General features: G+C 41.5%; 1 protein-coding gene across 11 annotated transcripts in view; it reads left to right on the top strand.

The window, feature by feature from the left end:
* The window catches only part of LOC106653886 (homeobox protein homothorax), a 318,679-nt gene extending 293,177 nt beyond the window's left edge, over window positions 1-25,502 (top strand). For all 11 annotated transcript variants that reach the window (XM_014373524.2, XM_014373523.2, XM_023462676.1 and 8 more), the window contains 3 exons: window positions 10,808-10,866; window positions 24,175-24,331; window positions 24,505-25,502. In XM_014373524.2, coding sequence (XP_014229010.1) covers window positions 10,808-10,866; window positions 24,175-24,329 — 214 coding nt within the window. In that variant the 3' untranslated portion in view covers window positions 24,330-24,331; window positions 24,505-25,502. The remainder of the gene's footprint in view (window positions 1-10,807; window positions 10,867-24,174; window positions 24,332-24,504) is intronic.
* The last annotated feature ends 507 nt before the right edge of the window (window positions 25,503-26,009 follow it).

Below are 26,009 nucleotides of genomic sequence, written 5' to 3'. Positions count from 1 at the left end.
TCTCCAAAGAGACGAGCGTCAAAACCCTTTCGTTTTCTCTCCCTTCGTGTGTGCGCGCGTACCGAACCTGTATGCATGCGCTCGATGACTGGCAACGAGCGGGCTCGAGCGACTTTCCGCGTACCACATGAGCCCGGCTGGTGTGGATAAGGTTCCTCAAACGCTCGAAGCGCACAATGGCGATATTATGATTCCGAACTGACGCGAATTTCTCCAACTTTTTTCTCCTTGTATGCGTGCGTGCTGTACTTGTTAGCGCATAGGCTCTGTGTCGTCGACTTTTTGTTTGTCCTCGTTAGTCGTCACTGCCACGACGTGTGCAAGTGTGTGCTTATAATTCGTATACCCAACCGACGTATGGCTGACTTTCGTTTACATATGTGATGGTGTTCCATGGTATGATCCATCGAACTGTTTTAATCATTAAAAATGATGAGGCTTAACCTTAATAACTTCATTTATTGTACGTGTGAATATTGAGTTTTTAAAAGTTTAACGTATTTTGTAATGAATATTTATTCACTCAAAATAGGAACAAACTCTTACAGAAAATAAAGCCTGCATTTTTAGAAATGTTATTAAGATGGAAATTTAAAGAGCAAGCGTGAGCTTATGAATACTTGCAGATTATGTGCATTTTTGTTGGGTTCAAGAGAACGCTGTTCGCACACCTATGCGTATGAAGCGTAATTCTTGCTCGGTACCGTGTACAATACTAGCCAGGGGAAAGGCTGGTTATTTAGACGACAATGCGTATAGCGCATAGAAACTACCCTAAAGTAGCTCGATATATAAACGGCCCTATGAGGCACATAGCCAATTTCTTCAGATTTTCAGAAATTCGTGTGTGCGGGCGTATATCGTACACGTGTATACGATCCTTCGAGGAGATTACTCAGTAAAGTCTATGCGTGATATGATGACTCTTGGCTAAATTCTTCTCTTCTTTCGTAGCCATTTCCAATTTGTTTGAAACAAACATCGAGAAGAGTTTGGCCAATGCGTGGCGCGCGTTATCCATCGGGGATCAGGATTTTCTTAAAGAAGCATCGCTCGCATCGCTCGCCGCCTGTAAATCATCCGCCATCGACGTGTGGAATTGCTCTAAATGGGCTTATACGTTTGCACGAATTGGTCATATATGGTCGTTTCGATTCCATACCTGCTAGACACCGAAGATTAACCCTCCCCAAAATAGGATATATGTCTGCGAGCGGTCTCCCGTGCTATCTCGCTGATACTCCCTTGACTCTTGACGACGACGCGACATGGCGATCTCTCTCAGGTCCCGCACTACGTGCTGCCACATTTAAATGGCTACATTATAATACATATAGATAATGAAAATGACATATATATCCACGGGGAGAAGTCCATTTTTTTCTCTTTTTAATAATGAGTGACAAAAACTCAACAATTTCAATAACAATTTATAATTTTCATGAAGGTTAACGTAGCTTCTAGCTTAGGGTTCACTCGTCAATTTTTAATTAAACACACGCACGGCATTGCGGCTATGCATCGAAATCCGATTGCGAGATAACCCACACTGGCGTTAGCAACAGAAGTAATACGTTGCTTTCTTCATTCTCTTTCACAAAAGTCCATATCTATTCTCTGTCGTGTATCTTGTTATTCGATACGTTGCAACAGTAAGAGCAGCAGCGCCGCTCTCACTATGTACTCTTTCATTTCCCTCTTTAAAGCCTCTAGGTGAGCCGGAGCAGCAGCAGCAGCAGCAAGAGCAGCAACAATAACAACAACAGCATCGAGAAGAGAGTTTGCGCGAAATTAGTTTTCCAGATAATCATCTCACCGGTATTGTGTTGTTCCAGCCCATTGGGCGCTGGATGCCGCTACTCCCGCGCTGTATTTGCATAGAAGCTGGCTGCGCAAACAAACAGCACAAGAGTAGCGAGCTTTTAAAGTATGTATGAGCGCAGATTAATCCTGTGTACGGACGTTGTTGTTGTTGTTGCTGCTGCTGTTACTGATGCTGCTGCTGCTGCTGCTGTTGCAAGGCACTTCTTGATAAGGAAGGTAATTTTCGCTCTCTCACACTTCGTATTTATGCGTATACACTTTTAAGCATGTATATTAAGTATGGACGAGAGAACGGAGGATAAATGCCAGCTGCTCTGCATTTAAATGTCTTTGCGTCAGTCAAAATATTTCTCGATCGAAACAACCTTGGAGAATAATGTATTTTAGTCAAAACAGCTACAAAGCCCAGATAAACAAATAATTTTTTGCCTCAAACAAAATAATGTCCAGAATAGAAATTTCATTTTTATCATAGCATCGCCGGTGAATGTCAATTTGAGTGAGATTTTCGCATAGCTTCCAGCATCGGCAACGTAGACACGGATAATCCCTGCGTACATCGTCTCATCTGAATACGCGCTTAGGCCGTGCGTCGGTGGTTTCTTCATCTCCAAGACCGTCAAAGGGAATAAATTTAAAAAATGGCCAGCAACAGTGGCGCCCGACGAAGGAACGCGTGTCCCTGCTCGGGTGATTAATGTTGCCGAACAAATTGTCTAGAAAAACATGTCGTGCATGGTGTGTACCAACCCCCTTATACACGCGCGCATGTTGCTGCTGCTGCGGCGGCCTCTTTCCCTCCCCTGCCGCTGCTGCTGCTTGCATGTGTGTACCCTTTATCTATCTTCCAGCCTGCTCTCTGTTTATATACATATACGCGCGCACACATACACACACACACACACACACACACACACACACACGAGCTTACGTGTTCGTACGCGTGCATGTATGCAGGGGTCGATGTTACTATGTTCGGCTATATACTCGGGAAATCCATCCTCACCCTTCTGGCCCCTATCGAGTACTGCTGCTGCTGCTGTACTGCGCGCGTATAATATGTGTGAGCGAGTACATACATTACCCAGATGATATCCGCGTAATCGGATTTACTTCGACTTCTGCTATCAACGTTTGAACCACAGGCAGTCGGGTAATTAGAGAAAGTTAGCCGTCGCGCTCATCAGGCGGAGAGCTACCGTTTGATTTTCAATGGATTATCTGGTGAAAAAGCGCATCGACTGATTATGATTTCTTTCTTAGGGTGTCACACGTGCGTGCGTATAATTATGACGATGATCCGTCCGAATAATCGTCAACACTTCGTAAGTTGTATTTTTCATAATAATGATCTTGGCCATTACTCTCGCTACTTAATTTTCAGCCCCATGCATATTGGCGAGCTGTTTTTAAGTGCGTTCCATGTTGTTTAGGAAGTGAGAAATATTTTCGCTCATGTAAAGGCATCGATAAATATTAATTTTCTCTATATTTTGTACGCCGTTGCAGCGGGGAAAAGCCTTTGAAATTCGCTTGTTCAAAGCGAACGCGTAAAAAAAAATTTCAAATTAATGGATAATTTATGCAGAGGCGTTGGAGTATTCCCACGTATTTTCGCTCGTTCGTTCTCGGTAAAAGTGCAAAACGAAGGCGCGAGCTCATACATGTAAAACGTGCAACAGTGCGCGGCAATATATGTATGTAAGCGGTCGTTCGCGATTTCACCCGCACTCACGCACACAGACACACAGATACTTGCTCAAATATACACGCGCGCGCACACATACATACGTACACGCATCTGCCGCATTCTTTTCGTAGCTCTTGCTCTCGTGCGTAAATCCTTTCTTTCGGCAAAGTAAAATTACGCTCGCTCGCGCGGCTGAGCTGTCGCATAAAGCTGTGAATTTTATTGCAAGCGGATTCAAATTCCACGCACAGTTCGCCCGTGAAAAAAAAAAATAACGTACGAAACAACGGACACGCGCGCGCGCGCCCGAAAGAGAAAAAGAGAAAGAGAAAAAAAAAGTAACGAAAGCTCGCACTACTTGCTAAAATAAAGAAAGAAACAAAAGCGAGACTTAGAACGAGGACGAAAAAATAGCTAGCTGAACAGACTTGCAAGATCATAAAGCAAGCTCCCGCATATTCTATTATTCTGACTACGAGCTATGAAAATGGCCATCTTTTTTGTATCCGGACGATTTAAAACTTTAAAGCAGTAAGCCGGGTACAGAAAAAAATACGATTTTGTCATTCGGGATGAAAGTAGGTGCTATTGGCGTTTTACAATTCCAAAGCAGCATTGAAGAAATTAAAGAACGTGGAATAAAATCAGACACCGAAATGATTTTTCTGTACTACGATTATTGCAAAATTTACATTCGATAAGCAGATTAGATGATTCGTTCAAAGAGGCAATCTAAATTATCACATGAAATGTATCCATTAAAACGTCATAAAAGTGACGCATAACCCATGGAAAACGAGCCTCCCGACTCAAAATTCTCTTCGGTGCAGTACAATGTCTTGTATACCACTGGAAACAAGACATTAAACTCAGTGGGAGAAACACAAAGTAGCCTCTCGAGATGTGAGGGTAAGATTTGAAGAGCGTCGAGAGATGGTAAACGGTGCCCTTTAGAGCCATATCCAAGAACGTTACCTTCTTTTTCTTTTCTCTTTCTCATACTGACGGTCAATCTAAATGACTTCCTTATCTCGTAACAGCATAGGAGTCTTATGTTGCCTGGCACGTGCCAACAAAACATAACCGCGCATTTTACATTCAAAATGAAAATGCGATATTTTCTAGCAATATGTAAAGCACTTGCTTATATCAAGAATGATAAATTTACTCGTCACAAAGAAAAAGTCCCTCTTCCCATCAATAATTAACTCATGAAGTAGGACTGTATCGAACTTCATCGGATCATAAAAACAATCGACAATATCCCCTAAAATTTCCTGCACCCTCTGGTACTTGAAAGGGAATAATGTTTGTATGCTACGGCAACAGCCCGTTTTGCTGGTTGCAATTGGCGTATTCTCACCCTGCGGAAGACGAGCTGCGCGTCTCGAATATTGCGTATAGCGATCAGCGTCATCGTCGCTCTCTGTGCAACACGTCTCCATTAAGCTAAAAGAGCAGGCGCAGGCCTCGGCTGCTGCTACCATCGTCGTCGTCGTCGTCGTCGTCGCCGCTGTTACTATTCTGAAAGGTAGTTTATAACGGCGTCAGCAGTTGCTACATATAGTAGTCAAGAATAGTATAGAGACCGTAGCCCCGAAGTTTAAGAGACTGTTGCAAGCTGACGCCTTGAACGCCCTGAAATTGGTCCGTGTGCGAGGCACCGTTGTATACATGTGTAATGTGTATGTGCGTTGTGTGTGTGTGTGCGAATTCGTTCGTTCGTTCGTTCGTTCACGCGCGTGTATGAGTGTGTACATACACGGACGTGCAAAAGCCAGAGAGCGAGAGAGAGAGAGAGACTATCGCTACGGGACACGATGAGCTTTGACCCCTCTCCACACTTTGCGAGGAACGTGACAATCGACTTAGCCGAGGCGACAGCTGCACGGGCAATAACTTGCTCGACGAGAGTGCAAGGACGTAACGCCACTAAACTGTCCTCGACTATTGGCTTAGGATAAATACGACTCCGAGAGTGAGAGGCTTTCTATTACTGCCTTTGGCTCGCTTCGGCTCCGAATTGCACGACACAACTGAACCCGCTGCCGGTGTAGCACTTGCTAATATAGACAGAGCGTGCTTGACCTTATTGCCCTTTCACAGCTCTGCCATTGTTTATTAAATTTTACAAAGTATTGAGGCATTCGGATATTTTTGCCTGCTATAATTGCGCGAAACCGATTTTAATACCGTTGCAAATGTATAATATTAATGGCTGAATGATCAATAAATGATCATTTAAAATGTTTCAAAATACACGACCCTTAATCGGCTTGTTTTTGATGATTTTTCTGTTGTCATTGTGTGTGCCTGAAAATGGTAGTTTGACAGTTTCAAAAAATTTAGACCAGTTTTCAAGCAAGCACTCTAGATACGATAATACCACTTTAACTCTCTCCCACTAGATGGCGAGTATCTTCTTTTGTAAATCTGCAAGTGGTAAAATGAAAATAATTGTATAGACAGAGCACGGTTTTGAGAAAAATTCACTTACTTCTCTCAAAAATTCAACTTAAATATTTTCGTTTTTAATACATCCACTTTTAAGAACCCTATCATGTCCACGAAACTTTTTCATTGGTCAAAAACTGGTCATAAAATGTTGGGCATTTCCATCAGAGAATAATTGACTGTTGTCTTTTGCTTTAGAAATTTTAAATATGAAAAAAATTGTTGCACATATCACAAATTAAAGCATGTTAAGTAAACTAACCCACCAACGACCTTCTTCTTGTCTTCCTCCTTTCCACGAAAGAAGGACATAGGCTTAATAATGCCTTCGTGCACTAACGGAACGCACTCCGCGCCCTGTAATTCTGCCCTGCTAAATAGGCGGGTTAAAAAGTACGCACATAAATGCTCTCTACACATCGCGTACGTTATATAATATACAGATATATTCGAGCGTGAATTAGTACGTAGGTGGACGGTCGCGCGTCCGAGCGATCACAAATTTGGTCGTCGCGCGGCGACTGCGAGTCCCATTCATCACGTGACATGTGCTTCGCACTGCTGCTGCAGCAATGCTACTGCCGCTACTGCCGCTGCTGCCTGGTTATGCACATGTTACCCTAATTGCATTGATTAACCAGTAGTAGTGTTGCTGCTGCTGCTGCTGCTGCCAGTGGTAGTGCTGGCGTCCACTGCTTTACGCGTACATTTCTCTGACGAAAACGAACGAATAATCTCAGCGCACGGCTTGTATATTAACGCCATGGAGCCAGCTCCGAGAGCGCAGAGAGTCAACTGTATATATACGTTGCTGCGTCTGTATCTCTGCCGTATAGGCCTCGGTATATATACGTGTGCTCGCACGCGCGTTCACGTAGTTCGCAAATTCGACGTTAATTGTGATTAGGGACAAGGGTAGCGCGCGTATGTACGGATTGTGTAGCCTCTGCTTTCCCGTATGCTCATACCTATAACTCTGCTGGCTGGATTAGGCTTTAACTGGATAACTTTTACTGCAGACACTAATGTGATTTTTGTTCTTTGACCTGCTTAGCGGCGCTGCTTGTTTGTTTCTCTTGCTGGATCTACGTATACATTGTACACGTTTTATAAAAATGTTTTTTTTTTGCTAAATGTGCAAATTTTTTGGAAAAAATACTCCATTTTTTTCTCTCTCCACTGTGCAAGATAAAAATAAAATAAAAATATTGAGGAACGAGACCGAAACTACGGACGAACGCGCAGATAGAATTTAAAAAGCCAATGTCGATGCTGAATTTTTGTTTTTGTTCTCATGACCCCACCCACATATTGCTCGCTTTATTGGCGTATTCGACGAAGTGTGCCCGTCAACATCAGCGCGCATCCGCGTACGTATACGCGTAAACGCACACATACCCACTGTTCGAGGTCCGCGCAGCACCGAGACTGATATCGTTTGATACAATTTACTGGCAAGCCCGGCAAAACAATTATTTAAATTCCGGCAACAAATTTTCCGAAAAAGCGTTCACCAGCCGTATAGCTTAAATGCAGAGTCACTGAGTTGGCGCACAGCCCCACGGCGCAGCAGCCGTGGCAGCCGAAATTCGACCAACAACAGCGAATATAGCATTGGCGGCGATGGCACACACTCGCACGAGCTGCTGTTGCTGCAGTGTAAGCCAGAAAGCGAAATGGAGCCTCTGTGCACCCACGTATAGGTATACAGCGTTTATGCTCGAGATATATAAAGAGGCGAAAGCCGGAATGAGAGGGTTGCTTTCAAGAGGATATACGAAGGTTTGTTGGATTTATAACAAAAATTGAAAAATAGCTGAAAAAGAGGAAAAGTCTGGTAAAAACAGAGCAAAAATGTTTCACGAATAAAAATATTTTTTCAGTTGAATATTTTAATTTGAAATTTTATTCGAAAATTGCAAAACGCTAAAAAGAAGTTTAATTTATAAAGATAAGTACACAACTACAATAATTGAAGTACAGTGAATAAATAGAAAATGTCGAAGAAACTATGAAGCGAGTTATAAGTAAAAGCTAAAGAGCAAAAAAATACGAGTTAAGGTTTGAGCACAAAAACATGCTTTAAATCGTTACGTTGACACGTAGTGCATGCAGAATGAACAGGCGTAGCCAAATACGAGCTGTCTGCATACGTATCCGATCCAACATCCCGGACGTCGAGCAATCGTCCTGATCGCTTCGTCAGCTCGACTGTGCATTCAATGGATTCGAAATTTTGATCAGAGCATTCTCTGCTCTTATTGACAGTCACAATTTATAAGTCTTGTATTATAGTTTTTGGCTTTTAATACTCTTGAAATTATAAACTACAAATATTTGTTTAAATATCGGTATAAATATGTGTAGGAAACTTTCTGCATTAGCTGCACTAAATTATTCAATTTATTCATTACTAAATAGTTTTTTTACATCGATCACGATGTTCTGACACTATGAGAGGTTAGTGCGAGCATCCGCTCGATACATGAGCAGCGACGAGTTGCATGTGCGTACGTATATTATGTTTTAACTAATGGATCCTCTTCGATAATTGCAAATGGCCGTTGCGTTGGCTCGTAAAGCAGTTCGCACATACGCGTATATATACGTGCATGGATACGTGCGAGGCGAGTATATATGCGCCTTAATATCTATGCCATAATCAGGACGCTTCTTCAAGTTTACTGATATGATGTGACAGTGCTCCACGGCTCCTATACATTATGCGCTTAATACACGCTATAATGGAATTGTGAAGTTGCTTATGCATGCATTACCCCATCGCGTGAATGTATGCGTGAACGTGCATCGGTTTGGAAATTCTTCAGCGTCCGATTGAGCTATTTTAAAGGGGGGAATAATCGACTTGCACTTATAGAGATTTTAATAGACACATTAAGATCATCAAAGAGTGATTCGCATACGCGCGTGGACGGAGCTTGCGCGCATGCATTGCACACACCCTCACTCGTGTACGTCCACGTCCAGGCACATACGCATATGATACAAAGTCCCTTGGTCCAGGGTGGGAGCGAATATTATTCATATATGCGCACCGAGTGCACTAAATTCAGTCACTGTATGAGACAGAGAAAAAGAGAGAAAGAGAGAGACAGACCCCGTGGTAGTAACAGAGCACAGGGGACAATCTCTCACAGGCGCACATATAGGATTTGGATCATAATGCTGAATTTTATGCTCTTTTTACGGAGTAGCGTCATATGCTCAGAGTTCTCTGTGCTTGCACTTCGTTTCAAATGCTATGGTCTTGAAAATATGACAGTATAAAACTACTTTCCAATGTATAAGCAGACGAGTGGGCCTGTGTGAATATGTGCGAGTGCAAGCTCAGGTACACGTGTCAGGTATCGCTGACAAATTTTACTCATACTTAATCGACAGCTATTTTTTCTAAAAAAAATAACAACGACTAAAAATTACATACTATTGTTTTGTTTTTAATCCATCTAATAAGTGAACCATCTTTCAAAAACTCTGTAAACGAGTCGGACGCATTAATAACAATGCTCAAAGTGTGTTCGGTGCAGGGAGCTTTTTGGTTGCCTGCAAGAACGCGCGCATTCGCATGACTGCGAAGAAAGTTGAGAAACTGGAGCGAAAAACACGGATCGTGCCCAAGCTCAAGTTATTTCGACTGTAAAATTTTATCACCCATAGAGCTTTCCAGTGTGATATTTTGGACCTGCGAGTGAGAGCTCGAGCGCAAGCTATAGAATATCACCGTTTCGCTATTGTTCTGGGTGAAATTTTAGCATTGAACGCTCGAGCTGACAAAAAGATGTTCAATCGGGGTTGGAGGAAAGAAAAAAATCAAATGTCTATGTGTACTATACTACCACTGATACTAAAATGGAAAAGCTCCAAGAGTCAAACAAAAATCACTAGAAAAAGGGCAGAATAAGAAAGAGCAAGGATTGTTGCGCCCCTAAATATTGTACTTGTATAGGATTGATGACGAGCAATTTTACGAGGATACTCGCTCTTAAACATATCCGTTATCGCACTGTAAGCTCATATCAAAATCAAATGACTCATTTGAATGCGTATGTAAACTATGTTCTATGCCCCGAGAAAATAAGAATGTACATAAATTAAAATGGCATAAGTAAAAATTCTTCGGCTTCTCGCGCATTTCTGTTCGTCTCCTCTTGTATCTCGCACCATTTCAGCGAGCACTCGGACAGGCGTTTGCAACTCACATTAACGTGATAATAGAAGTTGAGCATCGCAACTCGAGAGCAAACTCGATAATTATTATTCATAACTAGAGAGGGGTGAGGAATAAAGCTCGTGGCCCTTTCGCGCGCTTGTAAGAGAGAGAGAGAGAGAGCGTCCGTCCAGGCGTGAGGTAATCGCTACAGCGGCGGCAGCGGCAACAGCAGCAACAGCAAGAAGTCTGCGGTTCGCAAAACAAGAGAAAAGCAAGCGAGAGCACCGGCTCAGATGGAGCTAGTAGAAAATCAGTCGAGCGTAAAGCCAATCACTTCCGGCGTCTGAGTCCATTAGGGGGCCGCGACGCTGACGTCGGCTGACACGCCTTAACCATGGACCTCTTTCTTATATTTTTCCAGATGTACTTTCATACGTACTTACAGATAGACAGAAGTAAGAGCAAACCCACCAACACTTGTAGACAATTTTTCGATTATTCTTCTCGAGCGTAAATGTAGAAAAACCGAGCTTGATTTGGTGTCATTGTTTTACGCTGCAAATAACCAAGCAGTATATAGTCACTTGTTTTCAAAAATCACATGTTTATTATAGTATAATTGTATATAAATATGGAAAATATATTAAAAAATGTTTTGCTTTTTTCAGGTTTATCAATGCGAGACGTAGGATCGTGCAACCAATGATTGATCAGAGTAATCGAGCAGGTAATGAATTTTTCATAAAATTTTGATTAAAAAGGTCTATAATACTTTTTGCGAAGAAACTACTTGCAAATTATTTTTCCACTGTTTTCAACAACTTTTAATATTTCATATTCAATACGGTTTTTCAACCAAATAAATATTTTTTTGACGAAAACAAGATTTCTGAACTTCCAAGTTTCATCTTTATATCACTAGCGATCAGCTTTTACAAATTATTCTCGAATCACTTTTATTATGAGCGTTTACAGTTCTGTGGTTCGTTTTTTGAGAATATTTTATACGCGATTTTATCGGGAGCTTTGCTGAGTTGGAAAATGCAAAACTGAAAGCCATGACCATCAATGCATGTGTAATCCGTCGAAACGGCAGTCTTTACGACATGGGAATCAATTCGTTTGCAGTAAAAAAAAAAAAAAACAGGGAAAGAGAAGAAACAGTGAAAGAGGAAAAAGAACTCACCCTAGCCCCCTTTCTTCTCTTTCTCTTTTTTTAGAGAGATACATAAAGGAGGCTAAAAGTCGTAAGACGCAAAAGACATGGGAGGGGATAACGCGCTAGATAACGTCGGGATAATTGCCACCGGTGATCAGCGCCACTGGAGAATTTTACGATCCGACAACATGCCGTTGCTATGTATAGCTGCTGCTGTCTGACTCGGATGCTTTTCCACATAGAGAGACGCATGCAGCGCAGCGTAGTCGTTGTTTCGCCCTATTGTCTCACGCTCACGCACTCCGTAGCTTCTTAACAGAGATTTCTTCCTCTTCTTTGGAAAAAGAAAGTACAAGGTAGCTCTTAAATAGGAAAGCCATTGAGAGGGAAAAACTCAAGGGGCACACATGCGGTCGAGGCTCGATGAAGTAACAGCCGAAACATAGAGGGTACTTTTACGAGGATGACGGCGATGGTTTTTCCACGCCCGTTCCGGCAGCTAGGACACACTGACGCTCGGGCAATCTCATAAACACTCACTGAGTTACGGGTTGTTTGCTCGCTGCAAACTGGCCTTTTTGCCGCTGAGGGCGCGTTTTACAGAGAAACATCTTCGCCTCGAGCTCCGGACTTGAGTTTTTTCCCCCTTCTAATGAAAGACACGATTTCTTTTTCGTTGTGCTGCAGAGAAAGCTCAAGACCGATAGATTTTGTTCGCTTCATGTATGGTCGAGACGATAACTGATAAATCGCCACTCGAAAATTCATGCCAAGAACTTGAATCTGAAAATGCAAACGACCAAGCGTTTTTGGCCCTTTTAAAGTGCTATCGAGAAACGTGGTATTCCACCGTAATTGTGCTCGTAAATACACATAAAATCTAATGAGCTTGATGTACACGCAATGATAAAGTCAATCGATAAAAAGTATGCATTTACAAAAAGCTTACGCGTGTTCGGGCTTTTAAAGCGGCTGTGCTACCTCGCGAAAGTACTACTTCTATACTACTACTAACATCACAACTACTATTACAACCGCAACGCTTGAGGCAGGCACCGACACCGCCGTATAGCAGTAGCGGCGTATTCGGCTTGAAAGTAGCTTTGAGTGGAAACTCGTGTTCGTCAGATTATCATCCCGGAGTCACTTCTCATCACGGCCATTTCGATGGCTTTCAGATTCTTCTTTGAGCTATACGTGCTCTTTTTCTTCTCTTTCTTCTGCTACTACTGCTTTAGCCCGTACACCTTCGATGCGTTATACTGATATTCTTCTTCTTCTTTTTATTTTTTACCTGCATGAAGTGAATATATCGAGAAACTGACGACTAAAATGTATGTACCGACATTGCTCTGGTTGTTCAGTTTTACCAATCTCAACTCTTGTAAGCTAAACTATAATTCATGTGTCAAAAATGGATCAGTCGAAATCATCGAATTTGAGAATTTGCAAGGCTTGTGATAATTTTATTGTAAAGCCATTCATCCTTTGCTATTGATTTTTTGTTTGCAGCCTACGTTTACGTATTCCTAGAGGGCTTAATTATTTGAATTTCCTCCATAATTCCGACGTAATTTTCAAATTCAAACTTATGCATGAATAATGTCGAAATGTGAAAAGTAACTTTTCTCAATTCAATAAATAATTTATGGTATTTCTCGATAACAAAAACGGATTTTCTTTTACATCAAGCAAATGATTTGACAAAAGTTTTACAAGAAGGATACTGTAATAAGCAAAAATATCGTAACACCCCTGCAGGTAAATTTTGTTGTCTAGCCGGAAGCCATAAATGATAAATGTAGCTTGCGCATGACGCTATGTCCCCGCGAAGTTTCCCAAGGGAAAACGTGAGAAGAGAAGAGCTTCGACCACTAAACCTGCGCTTTATCTTTCAATAGACATTTTGAGCTTCTGGACGCTGAAAAATCGACTCAACTTTCTTTTTCGTAATACGTTTTACCTAGACTTTTTCTTCTCGATCAACGTATTCAAAAGCTCGCGTATCCGGACCAAACAAGCAGCCCAATAATACTGGCTCTTTATAAGTCTATATCTCCAGTGATTTGAATTCATCGCTTTTGAGAAATTATTTAATTTCAACGTGGGTCAATGTTCAAATTGCAGCGAGGCGTACACGATCAAATTATCGTCTTCCCGCGTGGCCATATACGCGCAAATATAATAACACGCGCTTCCCGCATGTAAACGCGCGCATACGTGCACACGAGCCCGCGCGTACATGCAATAGCTGATGCACCTCATTGCTGAAGGTAATAATAAGCTCGGCAACCTCTCGAATGCCATCAATCATACTTTCATTACGTGTATCTCTCTGCTGCCCGCGGGATATGTTTCATTATTGTGCATCGCGCGTTGATGTAGTGCGCACGGCGTGCAGTTGCGTACATTGTCGCCGTAGCGGAGTCGCGCGCGCCTGCGTGAGGAACAATTTTTTCTCATGACATCTTGTTCATTACTGGAATCGAGGTTCGATGATGGCCCAAGGGCGAGTCGCTCTGATAGCCGTTATCAAGGCACGTCTGCATTTCATTTATCTTTGTTGCACGAAAATCGCAAACAATAGTGTCGGTCATCCATTCGTTTTTGCAAATTTGTAGCGTTGTTGTGTAAAGGATCAAGGTACAAACACACGACTATTAGGATTGTGCAATTATTGAGCATGAAGTAAGTCGGAATGAAGTGCTGAGCCACAGAATTTTTCCACCATATGAGATTTTATTATCTTATTACTTATGCAATTATGTTTGCACCTCCAGTGACGCCAGTATTCCGAGAGTGCTGCGTCTCCTATTCATTATTTCAAAAGCGAATAATTTATATCTGGCCACCCAACGAGCTTGTGACTTTTATGCTAGCAGTATCACCCACCATTTCATCATATGCTCGTGTCTACTTGGCTAATTTTCTGACGTATTTGGAAAATTAGCGTGAAATCATTTCGTCCACGGACGTTTAAAAGCAACATCACATAACACATTTAGCATCTGGCAGTGCTGTATACCTAGTTTGCGTAATATACCTCATGAAATCTGCAAAGGTCTTCGTCCCTCTCTGTCCCTGCTTCTGCCTGTACATATAAAATTTTGAAGCTTGCTTGTGCGTGTACGCCATAGGGTCTCCCTTCAACTATAAAATACAAAGCCGCGGATTCTCTAGGAGATAGCGGGCGCAACGTTTTACGATCTACAAGTTGCTGATTCCATTATAGTTTTATACTTTTATGTAGTGCCTTAATTTCGTCAACTCGGTAGTCCAGTTTATGCCTGGTTTACACTAGTTCGAGATAGTACGTTCGAATATAAAATATTGAAATTTACAGAAGTAACGATGTGAAGATTTTAGGAAAATAGTATATTATTATTCTGCACCAACTAAAAATTTCATTATATAAGCTCAGCGTATACCTGTCCTCCAAAAAATTCTGGTTGTTAACTTGTATTTCTTGAACAGTATCGGCCTGTCAGGGTTGTAAAAAGGTAAAGCACCACAGTATGGCATCGTAATATAACCCTTAAGTACCGTAAAGTCACTAGTAGCGTCGTAAGGATGAATTTTGTGACTGTGACGACGATAAAGGAAACGTAGTAGATGAAATGTTGCTTTATATACGCGCACCAATTCTTGAAAAGTCGTCATTTGCTACACTGCAAGATTATATAGCACCTTCGATCCTAGACGACGTCGTAGACTTCTCGAATGCTTGATTTGGACCTTTGACCTACTAAACGGCCTTTTTACGTTGCTTCGAAACAATCTTCTCGCGCAGTGTGGAGTTCTTCGTCTTTCGTTAACTCATATTTATGCGTTTCTTGCACCGTTAGCTATTATTATTTCCATGGACGAGAAAATTAAATTATTTTGTCTAGCGACTCGAGGAATTCGCTTGGTGAAGTTAATTTTCAAACTCATTATTTTTCATTGGAAAAGCTTTCAGCGTGAGCGAGGCGCAAGCATCAGCCCGTCGTAATTATGTTCTCGGATATGTGGTCACACGCGTAGTCGAGCGGCGCCGTGTTTGAAGCTTGCGAGCAGCGTCGTAAAACGTCTTACCGCGAATCTTCGGGTTGCGCATACACACACACACACACACACTCTTACTCATGCTACAGGCACGCGCTTACTATCTCAATAAATATCGCTCGATGTGTGCGTATACATGTGTGTGTATACATGGATGCACTGCTTGACTGCAGATTGCAGAAGCAGCTTTAACGCTTCGTTTTCTTCGCCTTTTTTTCCACAGCGTGGATGAGTGCAGCGGCCTTCGTCAAGGCGGCGATGTCATAATTGCCCCGTGTGCCTCGTGTGATTTTAAGTGTGCGAAACCTTATTACGGACGATAGCTGCATTCCTTCCTCCGAGCTTACTTACGGTAGCCACCGCGTTGCCTCGCGCACGGCGGTCAAGTTCGCAGGTTGTAAGTTCAAGCCACGACATCTGATTGTCATTTACGACCTACACTTCATTTCTCGGCTGCTGCGCACTTTTGTCGGCTGCGACTGCGCTCGAAGATGAGAAAGTCGAGAGAGAGAGGAAAGAGATTCATTACTCATTGTAGCTCGTCTTAGCTCTTCTATCTCCCCGAGACTTCATTTTCTGCTTTTTTTTTATTACGCTCGGAAAATTGCACACATCCTCGAGCTTTCAACGTGTTCTGTGATTTCTAGTTTAGAAGCTGCGAACTATAATCGAAAGCTCGAAAGTTGAGCCTAAATAAAATGGCCACATGGACTTTCAATGAAGTTCGCAATGTATTCAGCGGCATAAATTTCGTTTACATACTCGGTTTATTTACAATTTAAATGCAAACGGCTCAATTTTAACTGGCTCTTTATCACCGTTAGCGATGGTGAAAAAGAGAAGCTAATACGCCCGGTGGGTCTATGCAAGAAGTCTCCGGATTACCTAGCTAGCTCGCGCGCACACACACACACCAGCTAGTTCATTTCCTAAAAAGAGATTGCCACTGATCCTATCTTTTTCTGCGCTTTGTGAATGTGAGACGAGTGTGGGTGAGCATGGGCGCGCGAGCTCGCCTGCTATATACGTAAAAAAGGGTCGAATATTCCGAATGATCAGGGAAAGAGCTGCTACTGACCTTCCCCCTCGATCGAATTTAGACACTGGACAGACCATTCGTCACGCGGCTATACTCGCTGAGAGGTTTTCTCTCTCCATGCACATGTCGTCGAGATAAGGCTTTTGCGGCAATAGACCCGCTTCGCTCGCCTCGGCCAAGCCGACGCGCTATCTTCTCTACATACATATATAGCGGCCAGCACGCATTTATATATACTGTCTTTTCTTTGCGCTGGACTTTTGCTACTGCTACTCGCTACCATCAATCAAGCTTGTCAATTTGTAATGGCGATTCACCGTGTCCATCTCGCTCTTACTTGCGCACGAGGCTGGCCGTATCACCCTTATGGCAGTGATGCCGCTGCGCGCTGCTTCTACTTTGCTATTTTTTCCGTTTCCTTTTTCGCCAATCTCCTTCTCGCTGTTGCTGCTTTTCCACTCTCGTTGCTACACCACTGCTGTTGCTCTTTTTTTCTTTTTCCGCGTACACACGCATGTATACGTGTGTACGAGAGTACACTTGCGCACACGCTTGGCTCGTGCGAGGCGATCGTCGCGACGCGTATACAACCTTGTGCCCGGTGGTGGTGGCACAGCCCGATGGGAGAATGCGAGAGCGACTAAATAAAATGGATGTCTCGAGGTCAGAAATTGGAAGGTATTGCGACAGTCTTGCGAGCAAGCACCTCTCTTGAGTTATTCGAAAGAAGAGAAGGCAAAAGTCTGCTTCCACCGGAGAGGTATATAAGATTAATCCTCGTGCAGAACTTCTCCATAGAGACTTCGCACACACACACACACACATACTCGCGCGCATGAGCGCGCATGCGGGTGCAACCACTCGCACACACCGACCTAACCCTCTCGGGATTTTTATTTATTCTTTTTTCTTTTCTTTTTTTTTTTACTTTACTTCTTTTTTTTGGGTTTCGTTCTTCTGCGAGGGTCCTCTCTCTCTTTTTTTTACTTATATTTCTGCGGTCGCTTAAGCGTAACTTTTTTCGCGCACGAGCAACCTGCGGCACTTACTGTTTTATGCATGGGAAAATTCAATTAGAACTAGCTCATCTGAGATGTACCATGTACGTTACATCTAGACATCAGTTAATTCGCAGCTTTCCCTCTTCTTCTGCTTTCTTCTTCAACTTTGCCGAGTTTGCGCGAGTTATCTTTTGTGTTGTTTTATTATGCAACGTCGAGCTTGCAAGCTATAAACATTTTGTCAAAGGGCCCCGTGCAGCACGAGTCTTTGTGCTGTCTATCCCTTGCAATTGTTGCTCCGTCATTGACTCTTGAGCAAAATATGTACATCAGACGTGGGCAAGCCGCCTTACCCGGTAATAGCGGAATAGCGTCGAAAGAAAATAGCTGCTCGCCGAGAGCCGAGAGGATGGACGTGAATCCGTGTCACGTAGACGTGATATAGAGTTACTTAGAGCGTCGATCCCTTGACAGCATATTACTATATAAGCCTTACACGGCGGTACTGGCGCGACGTTTGAAAGGTAGAAGCTTTCTCTCTTCCTATACGACATAGATCATACGTTAATTGAAATGGGGTGCACAGAGAGTCAGTCGTCGAATACAAACGACCGACTTATAGAAACGTTATTATTTGCCACAAGCTTGAGAGCCGAGCATTGACTTTAGCGGCTCGAGACTCGACGAAATTGCCCTCCTGACGTATGCTCTGCATTAATATTTTTTCTTTTCTCTTTTCTCTTTTCCCACTCGCTCGACGTTATCCAACACGTGTTTGAGATTTTACTTCTGGAATTCTTTCACTGCCAAGGCAGTTAACTCGGGATCATGTACACGATACGCTCATTTCGAAGCTCAACTTGAAATGCGTTATCGTGCTTCGGTTTCTGTATATATTTTTTTTCAGTTAAAAACTTGGGTTCGATAACGATTGGATTTTTAGTAGTCGCAGCGACGTTGGTGCAGGCATTGCCAGAAACAAATTACCCTTTCTGGCCGCTTATAGAATAGCCGAATGTGGGCGATTATAAATTGAGCGTGTATGGGTTCATATAGGCTGGCTCGGACGAGGAAATGGAGTTTCTCGTCGTCGAGGATCGCTATGAAAAGATAAGGACGGCTACTACTCCAGCTCTACTATCTCTCACTCGCCTTGCTTTGCATTACTATATACCGTTTTGGGCTCGACTAGATTTTTCACGTACTGGTGAGCTTTGGCGCGCGCGCGCGTATGTATACGTGTTGCCGAAAGTCCAAGAAGGGTAGTAATAGCCGAGTGGACCTATCTTATCGTGGTCGGGTATAATGGCCTGTTCTATCTCATCTTGCTTGACCGTCTCGCCTCTCGACTCACTCCCCTTTTGACGTTAGGGTGTAGAGGTAGATAGCGTGAGCTAGCTTGTACAAGAGTGGACACGGGGCGATGGACGGGAAGGGGGTGTACTAGTATCCTCGTTGTTGACTGCGTGGCATGTGCGGCGACGGCAATGTTTTCCAAGCGAAGGAGATCGGCTACATCTGATAAACAAATGTTTCATCGCGCATTTCTTTTTCTTCCGAAAAAAACTGCGATCAGTACCTAGTTTACCATTGAAAACGTCTCCCGTTGCTCGAGCTAGCAGTGCAGACATGTTTTGTCAACGGTTGAATGAAAAATTGCGTCGTTGCGGGATACAATTATGAAACAATTTAACAACTTAATTTATAGGTGAGTAACGAATGCAAGCAAAAAATCGGTGTATCGGTAATAATTAATCATTGACTCTGATCACTGAATCCGAGGGTAAAAAGGTGTATGAACTCAAAAGAGATATTAAACTCATAAATAACTCATCAATATTCTGTAGTTGAGCGAGTCTTTCTTTAGATGAAAATCAGTTCGAGATCTTCGAAACTGTCCTCGATGATGTCGTCGATCTTTTAATACACATAATACCAATAATGTAGCATACAGTACGCATAAAAACAGGACTAAAACAAGCCATCGAACACACGGATCGTGACACACGGTGAGCTGCTACCACGAGTACGTAAATAAATCATCATCAGTCGTGGTAGCAGTCGCGCTGCTCTGCGCTATCGTGTATAATGTTAACGAGACGCGAAAAGTGGCCATCGATGACGTGCGTTGCGCAGCGCCGGCCCGTTAATTATAATAATTTATAGCCGATCGGCTAATTAAAATATCTAAATATGCCGCCAAATAAGATCAGAAGCAGCTACATCGTGATATCTTTCGCGTTACTGTCTGCATCCACGGACACGTTTATTTTATACTCATGCGAACGTCTATGTGTGCGTATAGCGAGACGACTTGACTTAAATTAACTGTTATGCCTCGCGTCGGGACGGCTACTACTTATACTCATTATAGGTATTGACCGCATAATGCAGAGATTTATCATTCGCAATGAAAATTGAAAAGATATATATTTAAGGTCGTTTAATTAATTTGTTTCATTGAATATTACTTGTTTGAACATTTCAAATCGACCGCCACGAAAAAACACGTTCACGAAATAGCGAATCGCACATACATACATGCCCGTTAGAGAATTGGCTTTCGTAAAATTTCTACGTTATGTACACGTGTCTATGGGCAACAACGACGAGAGAAAGTGGAAAGAAGAAAAGAGGAGGTGAAAAGGGCGTTGAACGAGAGAAAGAGCTCGGACTCGGTGTAAAATCTCGATGCTGTGGCTGCTGTGGAAGTGCAGTTGCTTGCTAGAGACAGCGGAAGAAAAATAGCGGAAGTCATCGACCTCCAAGGGGCTATATATCACCGAGCTTGCAATGGGCGGACTCTCTCTCGCTCTAGGATGGAGAAAAGCTGCATATATACATACACATGCGTGATGTTGGTTGCGCTCTCTCTTTCGTTTTCTCTCTCTCTCTTTCTCTTTCTCTCCCTCGCACGCTACATATATATTTCTACTGCACTTATGTGAATAGCTTTGCTCGCTATTCTGGCTGCTTCTATGCTTGTACGTACGTTCGCCTATGTATATCTATACGTGAAAAGGGGTGTGTGCGCGAGCTCGAAAAAGGCAACCGGTGCGAGCGCGCGCGATGCTCGAAAATGAAAAAGAGAAAAAAAAGCATCGGGTTCGGAAAGATATATAGAAGAAGCGGACGCAGTGGGGAAAGGACGATGGAGGAAAAAGGAAGAAATTTTCGCGCTAGCGTACTTTTTTCTTCGGCATATAAGCTAGACCAGCTAACAGCTGTTTAAAATTTTGTTTTTTTTTTTATCGCTTTGAACAATTTGGTTTTTTTTCTCTTCAAATTGTCTGTTACGTCGTGAACGTGCGCATAAAACTCAAAGAAACAATGACGGATGTGTTGTCGGTAAATTGTCGTCGTGATCATCGTGTCACGAAAAAAAATTATGAGTACGAACGCAAACTCGATGATGGGCACAAGCTGTCAGATAAGTTACATTACATGCGATTGTGTCCCTCGCATCTGTGGCGTACAAAATCAAGCTCGCTTCGCATGGATGACCAATATATAGTTTGGAGTACTGCGATTGTTTGTCGAGCTTCCGCTACACATTTCCGACTTCCTGCAAGCATTACCTTGTTTCTATACTGGACCCCTATACATACCTTCTGCAGAATACAAGCAATAGTCTCGAGAAGTTACGTGAGAATTCGAGGTTGTTGTTACTAAAGCTTTAGCCTCAATGAGTATGCCTATGCGTGTAATCGCAGTGTAAACCTGAGTTGTGTCATTGATATTCATTTTCTATCATTTTTATGTACTTCGCATTTATTCCTTTACACTGGCGTTTATCAACGAGGATAAGTTCTACAGTCTCTTTTAATCAAATGTTTTAACTCTGAGATATCTGTAGTTGTGATAGCAGATGAAAAAGGCTCTTGTACCTTATCTTTGTTGAATTGCTAATTCTGATAGTTACGATCGCTCGAACCATTCAGCCGCACACGGCAGCAACGTTGCAGGGTGTTGGCTGCCACCGCAAAAGCTTCGTCCTCTCGCTAGTGGTTTCCAAAGCTGCTGTGCAACCGTCTTCGCCCTCCTCTTTCTGCGAAACTCTCTTGTCAATGCTCCTCGCCGTGCAGCCATTCATGCAGAAAGTTACAGAAAGTCAGACTCGCACACGCACACACACACACACATACACACACACATACTCATATGAGCACAGGTTGCACCGACTCAGCCACCGTCACCGTCGCCTAGCAAACTTTCCGAGAATGAATTTGCAGATCTGCGTATGTGTAGCTGCGCACGCACACTTATAGGTTATACACACGCAGAGCCATAAGTTACGCGACTAATGTCGTTCTCATGTAACTCCCAGGGATTTCTAGTTGGCGCGTAAAAATCTAATTACTTTGCGCGTTGCACTTGTGCCTACGCATGCAAACGCAAAACCAACATAGCGACTTTTCTTTCAAGATAGAGGGTTATATTTTTGTTTTTTCGATATTGAATTTTCTGTGTCGAACTTCGCGTTCGAAAAAATTCCCGAAATTGTCTAAGATATTGACTTTTTTCTACTTTTGAATTGAAGGAAAAAACATTCACAAGCTGGCTTTTGTTTCGGACAAAATAAATTAAGGCTTAACAGACGAGACGAAAAAAAAGTAGACTTCTTATTTTGTATCAACCAAATACTTTTTCTCGGCTTAACCCGTTCTTGACAATTAAGGAAGAACTTTTCTCATTCTTTGGATTATATCTATTTCTCAGTATAAATAAATTATCACGCGAGTGTCCTGTCCAATGGGATTTACTAAATACACTGTTGGCTAGTTTATTGTATTATCGCGAAGTAGCACCGTTTTTTACCCCATTTTCCAACTTCCCTTAATCGCAATGATGAGGATCTACTGCATTTTAAATTGAAATCGTGTGAAATTTTTTAGATTCTAAATTTAATAGCTAAATAGAAAAAAATTTTCAGTCTTTTTCATAACAACTCTGGTTTATTACAACACTTTTTGCAATATCAATTTTATTGAAGTCATTTTCCTGATGTTTCATGTAAATGTAATATTCGTTGAGCTCGGCAAGTAAACCGGCTGGACATTCGTAATCAATTTGTTAAAAGTTGCCGAGTTGGACGATTCACTTGTCCAACCGAGAAGAAATTTTCTCCTCGTGTATAATATCACGTATGCGTGTACGTCGCAGACGTAAATGTACGCGCGCAGGACAAATGAAAAAAAAACTCGAACTCGGTTCGGCTCAGCGTGACTAATGTTAAATCACAGTTGGCGATCGTGTGCAATAATCTCAGACGAAATCTTTCGCCATTTGTGCGTGCTGCTCGCATAAATAGCTTTCTATCTGGTCATCGAATTATATACGCACTGCGCGAGCTTTGGTATATGTGCGTGGTGTCCTTATGATGCATATAAAAGGTGCAAGTATAAAACTGCGGCGCGAGCAAGAGCAAATACGTAACGAGAGAATTTCATATCACCAACGTATAATCCGAAAGACTCGTCCATCTTGATTTCTCATCTTTCTCTCTCTCTCTCTCTCTCGTTCTGTTGAAAGTCCCTCACGTCGTATACCATACGGACTAATCTCGCCTCAACTCGTCCTTTTTTCCTCGTATTTGGTACAAATCTCCTTTGCAAGGATTATGATATAAGAGTGCTTACTAACTGTGCGCTGCTTTCGTAAACTCTGCGAAAGAGAAGGGGGGAAAAAAGCAGATTTCATTGCGATAAATAAATCGAGGCACCCAAAGGTACTCCTAATTATCACCGAATGCATAAATAGCTCTCTCGGCCGTCTTATCTCGTCAAAGATTTCTCGATTTCCTCGCAAATAGTCTACTTGCACGCGAGGTACCCCGCTGCGTTTAGCTGTGAGCATCCCTCGTTAGTGGAAGCTCGCTGTTACATATATACATGAACACGCATACATGTTTGTACAATTATAATCAAGCATGGAGCTATTCAAAAGCGAGAAGAGCTGCAATACCTGGATAAGCTCATTTCTCGAACGGCTACCGACGTAACCCCCGAAGCATATAATAATAATAATAATTTATACATTGCGCACGTTCAGATCGCTTCACGGATTTCGACTCGTCGTGGTCAAATTTGGCTTAAAATCTGATTCAAGGCGAAAAGAGCAGTTTCCTCGCGCGTCATCGGATCGATCGCATCGTTGAGTTTTATAGTACGTCATAGTCATAAATCAGAGAGACATTCATCACGTTCTGACAATATTATAAGCAACAATTTCTTCCTTATAATAATTCGTTCCACCAGTTCATATATACTGTCATCGCCACTACTTGGGTAATAGCTACGCGTGGACCCCCTTTCTCTATTTCTCTAATAATATGAAGAGATTCTGTCTGCGCCGATCAACTGTCGCCCCCTTTGTAAGCTCGCGCGCTTGTGTATGTGTACAAGTTTTAATGTCAGTATATCTTAATATATATTGCTGCGATAAATCAAGAGCACTGATTGTCCGAAAGCATCCCCCGTCTATGCGAATCCCTTAAAACACAAGAGATCCCGTGCAATTTCTCTACTACCCTCATTCTGTGATTCTTCTTATACATCTAAAAATGTTTTTGTATATTTTCAATTTTCCATTCATTTTATTATAATTTTTCATGTACCTTTAAAGTATTATTATTTTAACTGATGTTATAATTTATCACAGAGTAATTTGTTTTAACCCATAACGTGGAAAAATAATTTGCAAGATAGCTAGACAAAATATAAATATGACTGAAAAGAAAATTTAAAGTTAATCAAAATAGTGGAAATTTATTTTAACCCATATAATTTTTAGTGTTTCCGGGTTTAACGGGCTCACCAGCTGGAAATCTTGATACTAGCTACATGATGGACGGACCACCAGGGAGTCTCATGCAGCGGCCACTAGGCGATCCAGGCTATGTCAATCAGTACCACTACCCACCCGAATATTACGGACATCATTTATAAAGGTGAATGTTGTTATGCATATTGCACATGTTAAATTGATTAAAATCAAATATAATTATTACATATTCTATTGATCATGCATTGCTGCGCATGTTTTGATATAATTTAAAGTTATTATTAAAGATTCAATGAAAATGGAAAAACTAACTCGGGCATGTTTGTATTTATGTTACAGTTGGATGAGCGTCTAAGGAGAAACATGAATCGCAGCAACAACATCACAACTACAACTACTATAAGATAGAATTATAGACGAAATTTATAGTACATCACTTTTTCATACACACACATACACATCAGGAGGGCAAATATGATCCCATTCCCTTTGTCATCACAAAATGCCACATACGTAACCAACGGTACAATGATCAAAATCAGAGCTACTGTGATACGTTTATCGCAGAGACGATTTTAGATACATAGACGAGACACAGGCCAATTAATCTTGCCCCGAGTATGCATTCTCACCTGTGATTTCACGCAATCCCATTTGCTACAATAATTGAGGTGACGAGTTGTGTACGGCGAGCAAAACGGCACAAATAAAATTATTTAGAGCCGTTGGTTTTACGCGTAGCAGTCTCATTATACATATTTATAATATAAATAAACAAAAAAGGGCGATGTTGACAGCGGACGATTCAATGAGTAAAACTTTCATGTGATTGTTCTTTGTACAAATATTTGCGGTGTATAATTGTAGCGATTAAAAGATAATTGAATGATAAATTTTAATACGATCGCAATTGAGAGACTATATTACGATAATTATTTAATTGAGGATTACGTATAGTGATTTAGGAAAAAAATTTTTAGCGGACATGTACATTACAAGTGGAACACAAGTGGAACCTACAAGTGGGAATTGTCGCGCGCAAATGCACTTACTTGCATTTTGTATAGGTCGTTGACAAAAAATGGTGAATTTTTTAGTAAAATTTACGCTCAGTTGTCCTAATTAAATTTTAATCGTTCAAATGAATTTGCTACTAATGATGATTGTTGTTTTGATTGTTGGAATTGAATGAATAATTTTAAATGAATAGGATATTGTGTCAAAAATCCTAGAAATTGTATATTAATTGAATTGTATGTATTGGTACTGATGAGTCCATTTTATAAGAATTTCAAATAATGAAATCCAATAAAATCAATATGATGAACCTAATAAAATAAACCTGTTTATGATTTTAAAATAAAAGTATCCAACAAATTACAACGCTCTCAGAATGCATCATGAATGATCTATTGAAATCAAAATATTAAAATAATTTTCATTATAATTATTAAACAAGAGAATTATTTAACAATATTTATCTTCTATGGAAGCCGTTAGATTTCTTTAGTCAAACCTTTTCTTTTTTATGTAGAATCATTGAACAATTATAATGTGCAGCATTGTGGATGAGAAATTGCTCTGATAGATTAAAAATCTACTTATTACATTTACTGTCTGTACATAACTCTGTAAAATTTCTCACATCACGGATTGTGTATTATTCATTTTATCGTTAGTTTTTTATTATTATATCACCATCCCTTTTTTTACTTGTTAAAAATTAATATTTTATTAACTTAATATTCTCTTTTTTAATAATACTATCATATCTTTACTATTGAATTTTATATTTTAAACTCAATATAAATAAGTATCACCTAACACTCTTCGTGATACACTAC

This window comes from Trichogramma pretiosum, unplaced genomic scaffold, assembly GCF_000599845.2.
Source record: "Trichogramma pretiosum strain Unisexual culture from Peru unplaced genomic scaffold, Tpre_2.0 scaffold11, whole genome shotgun sequence".
In the NCBI taxonomy this organism is placed as follows: Eukaryota; Metazoa; Arthropoda; class Insecta; order Hymenoptera; family Trichogrammatidae; genus Trichogramma; species Trichogramma pretiosum.
This window is presented reverse-complemented; position numbering and strand designations above follow the sequence as displayed.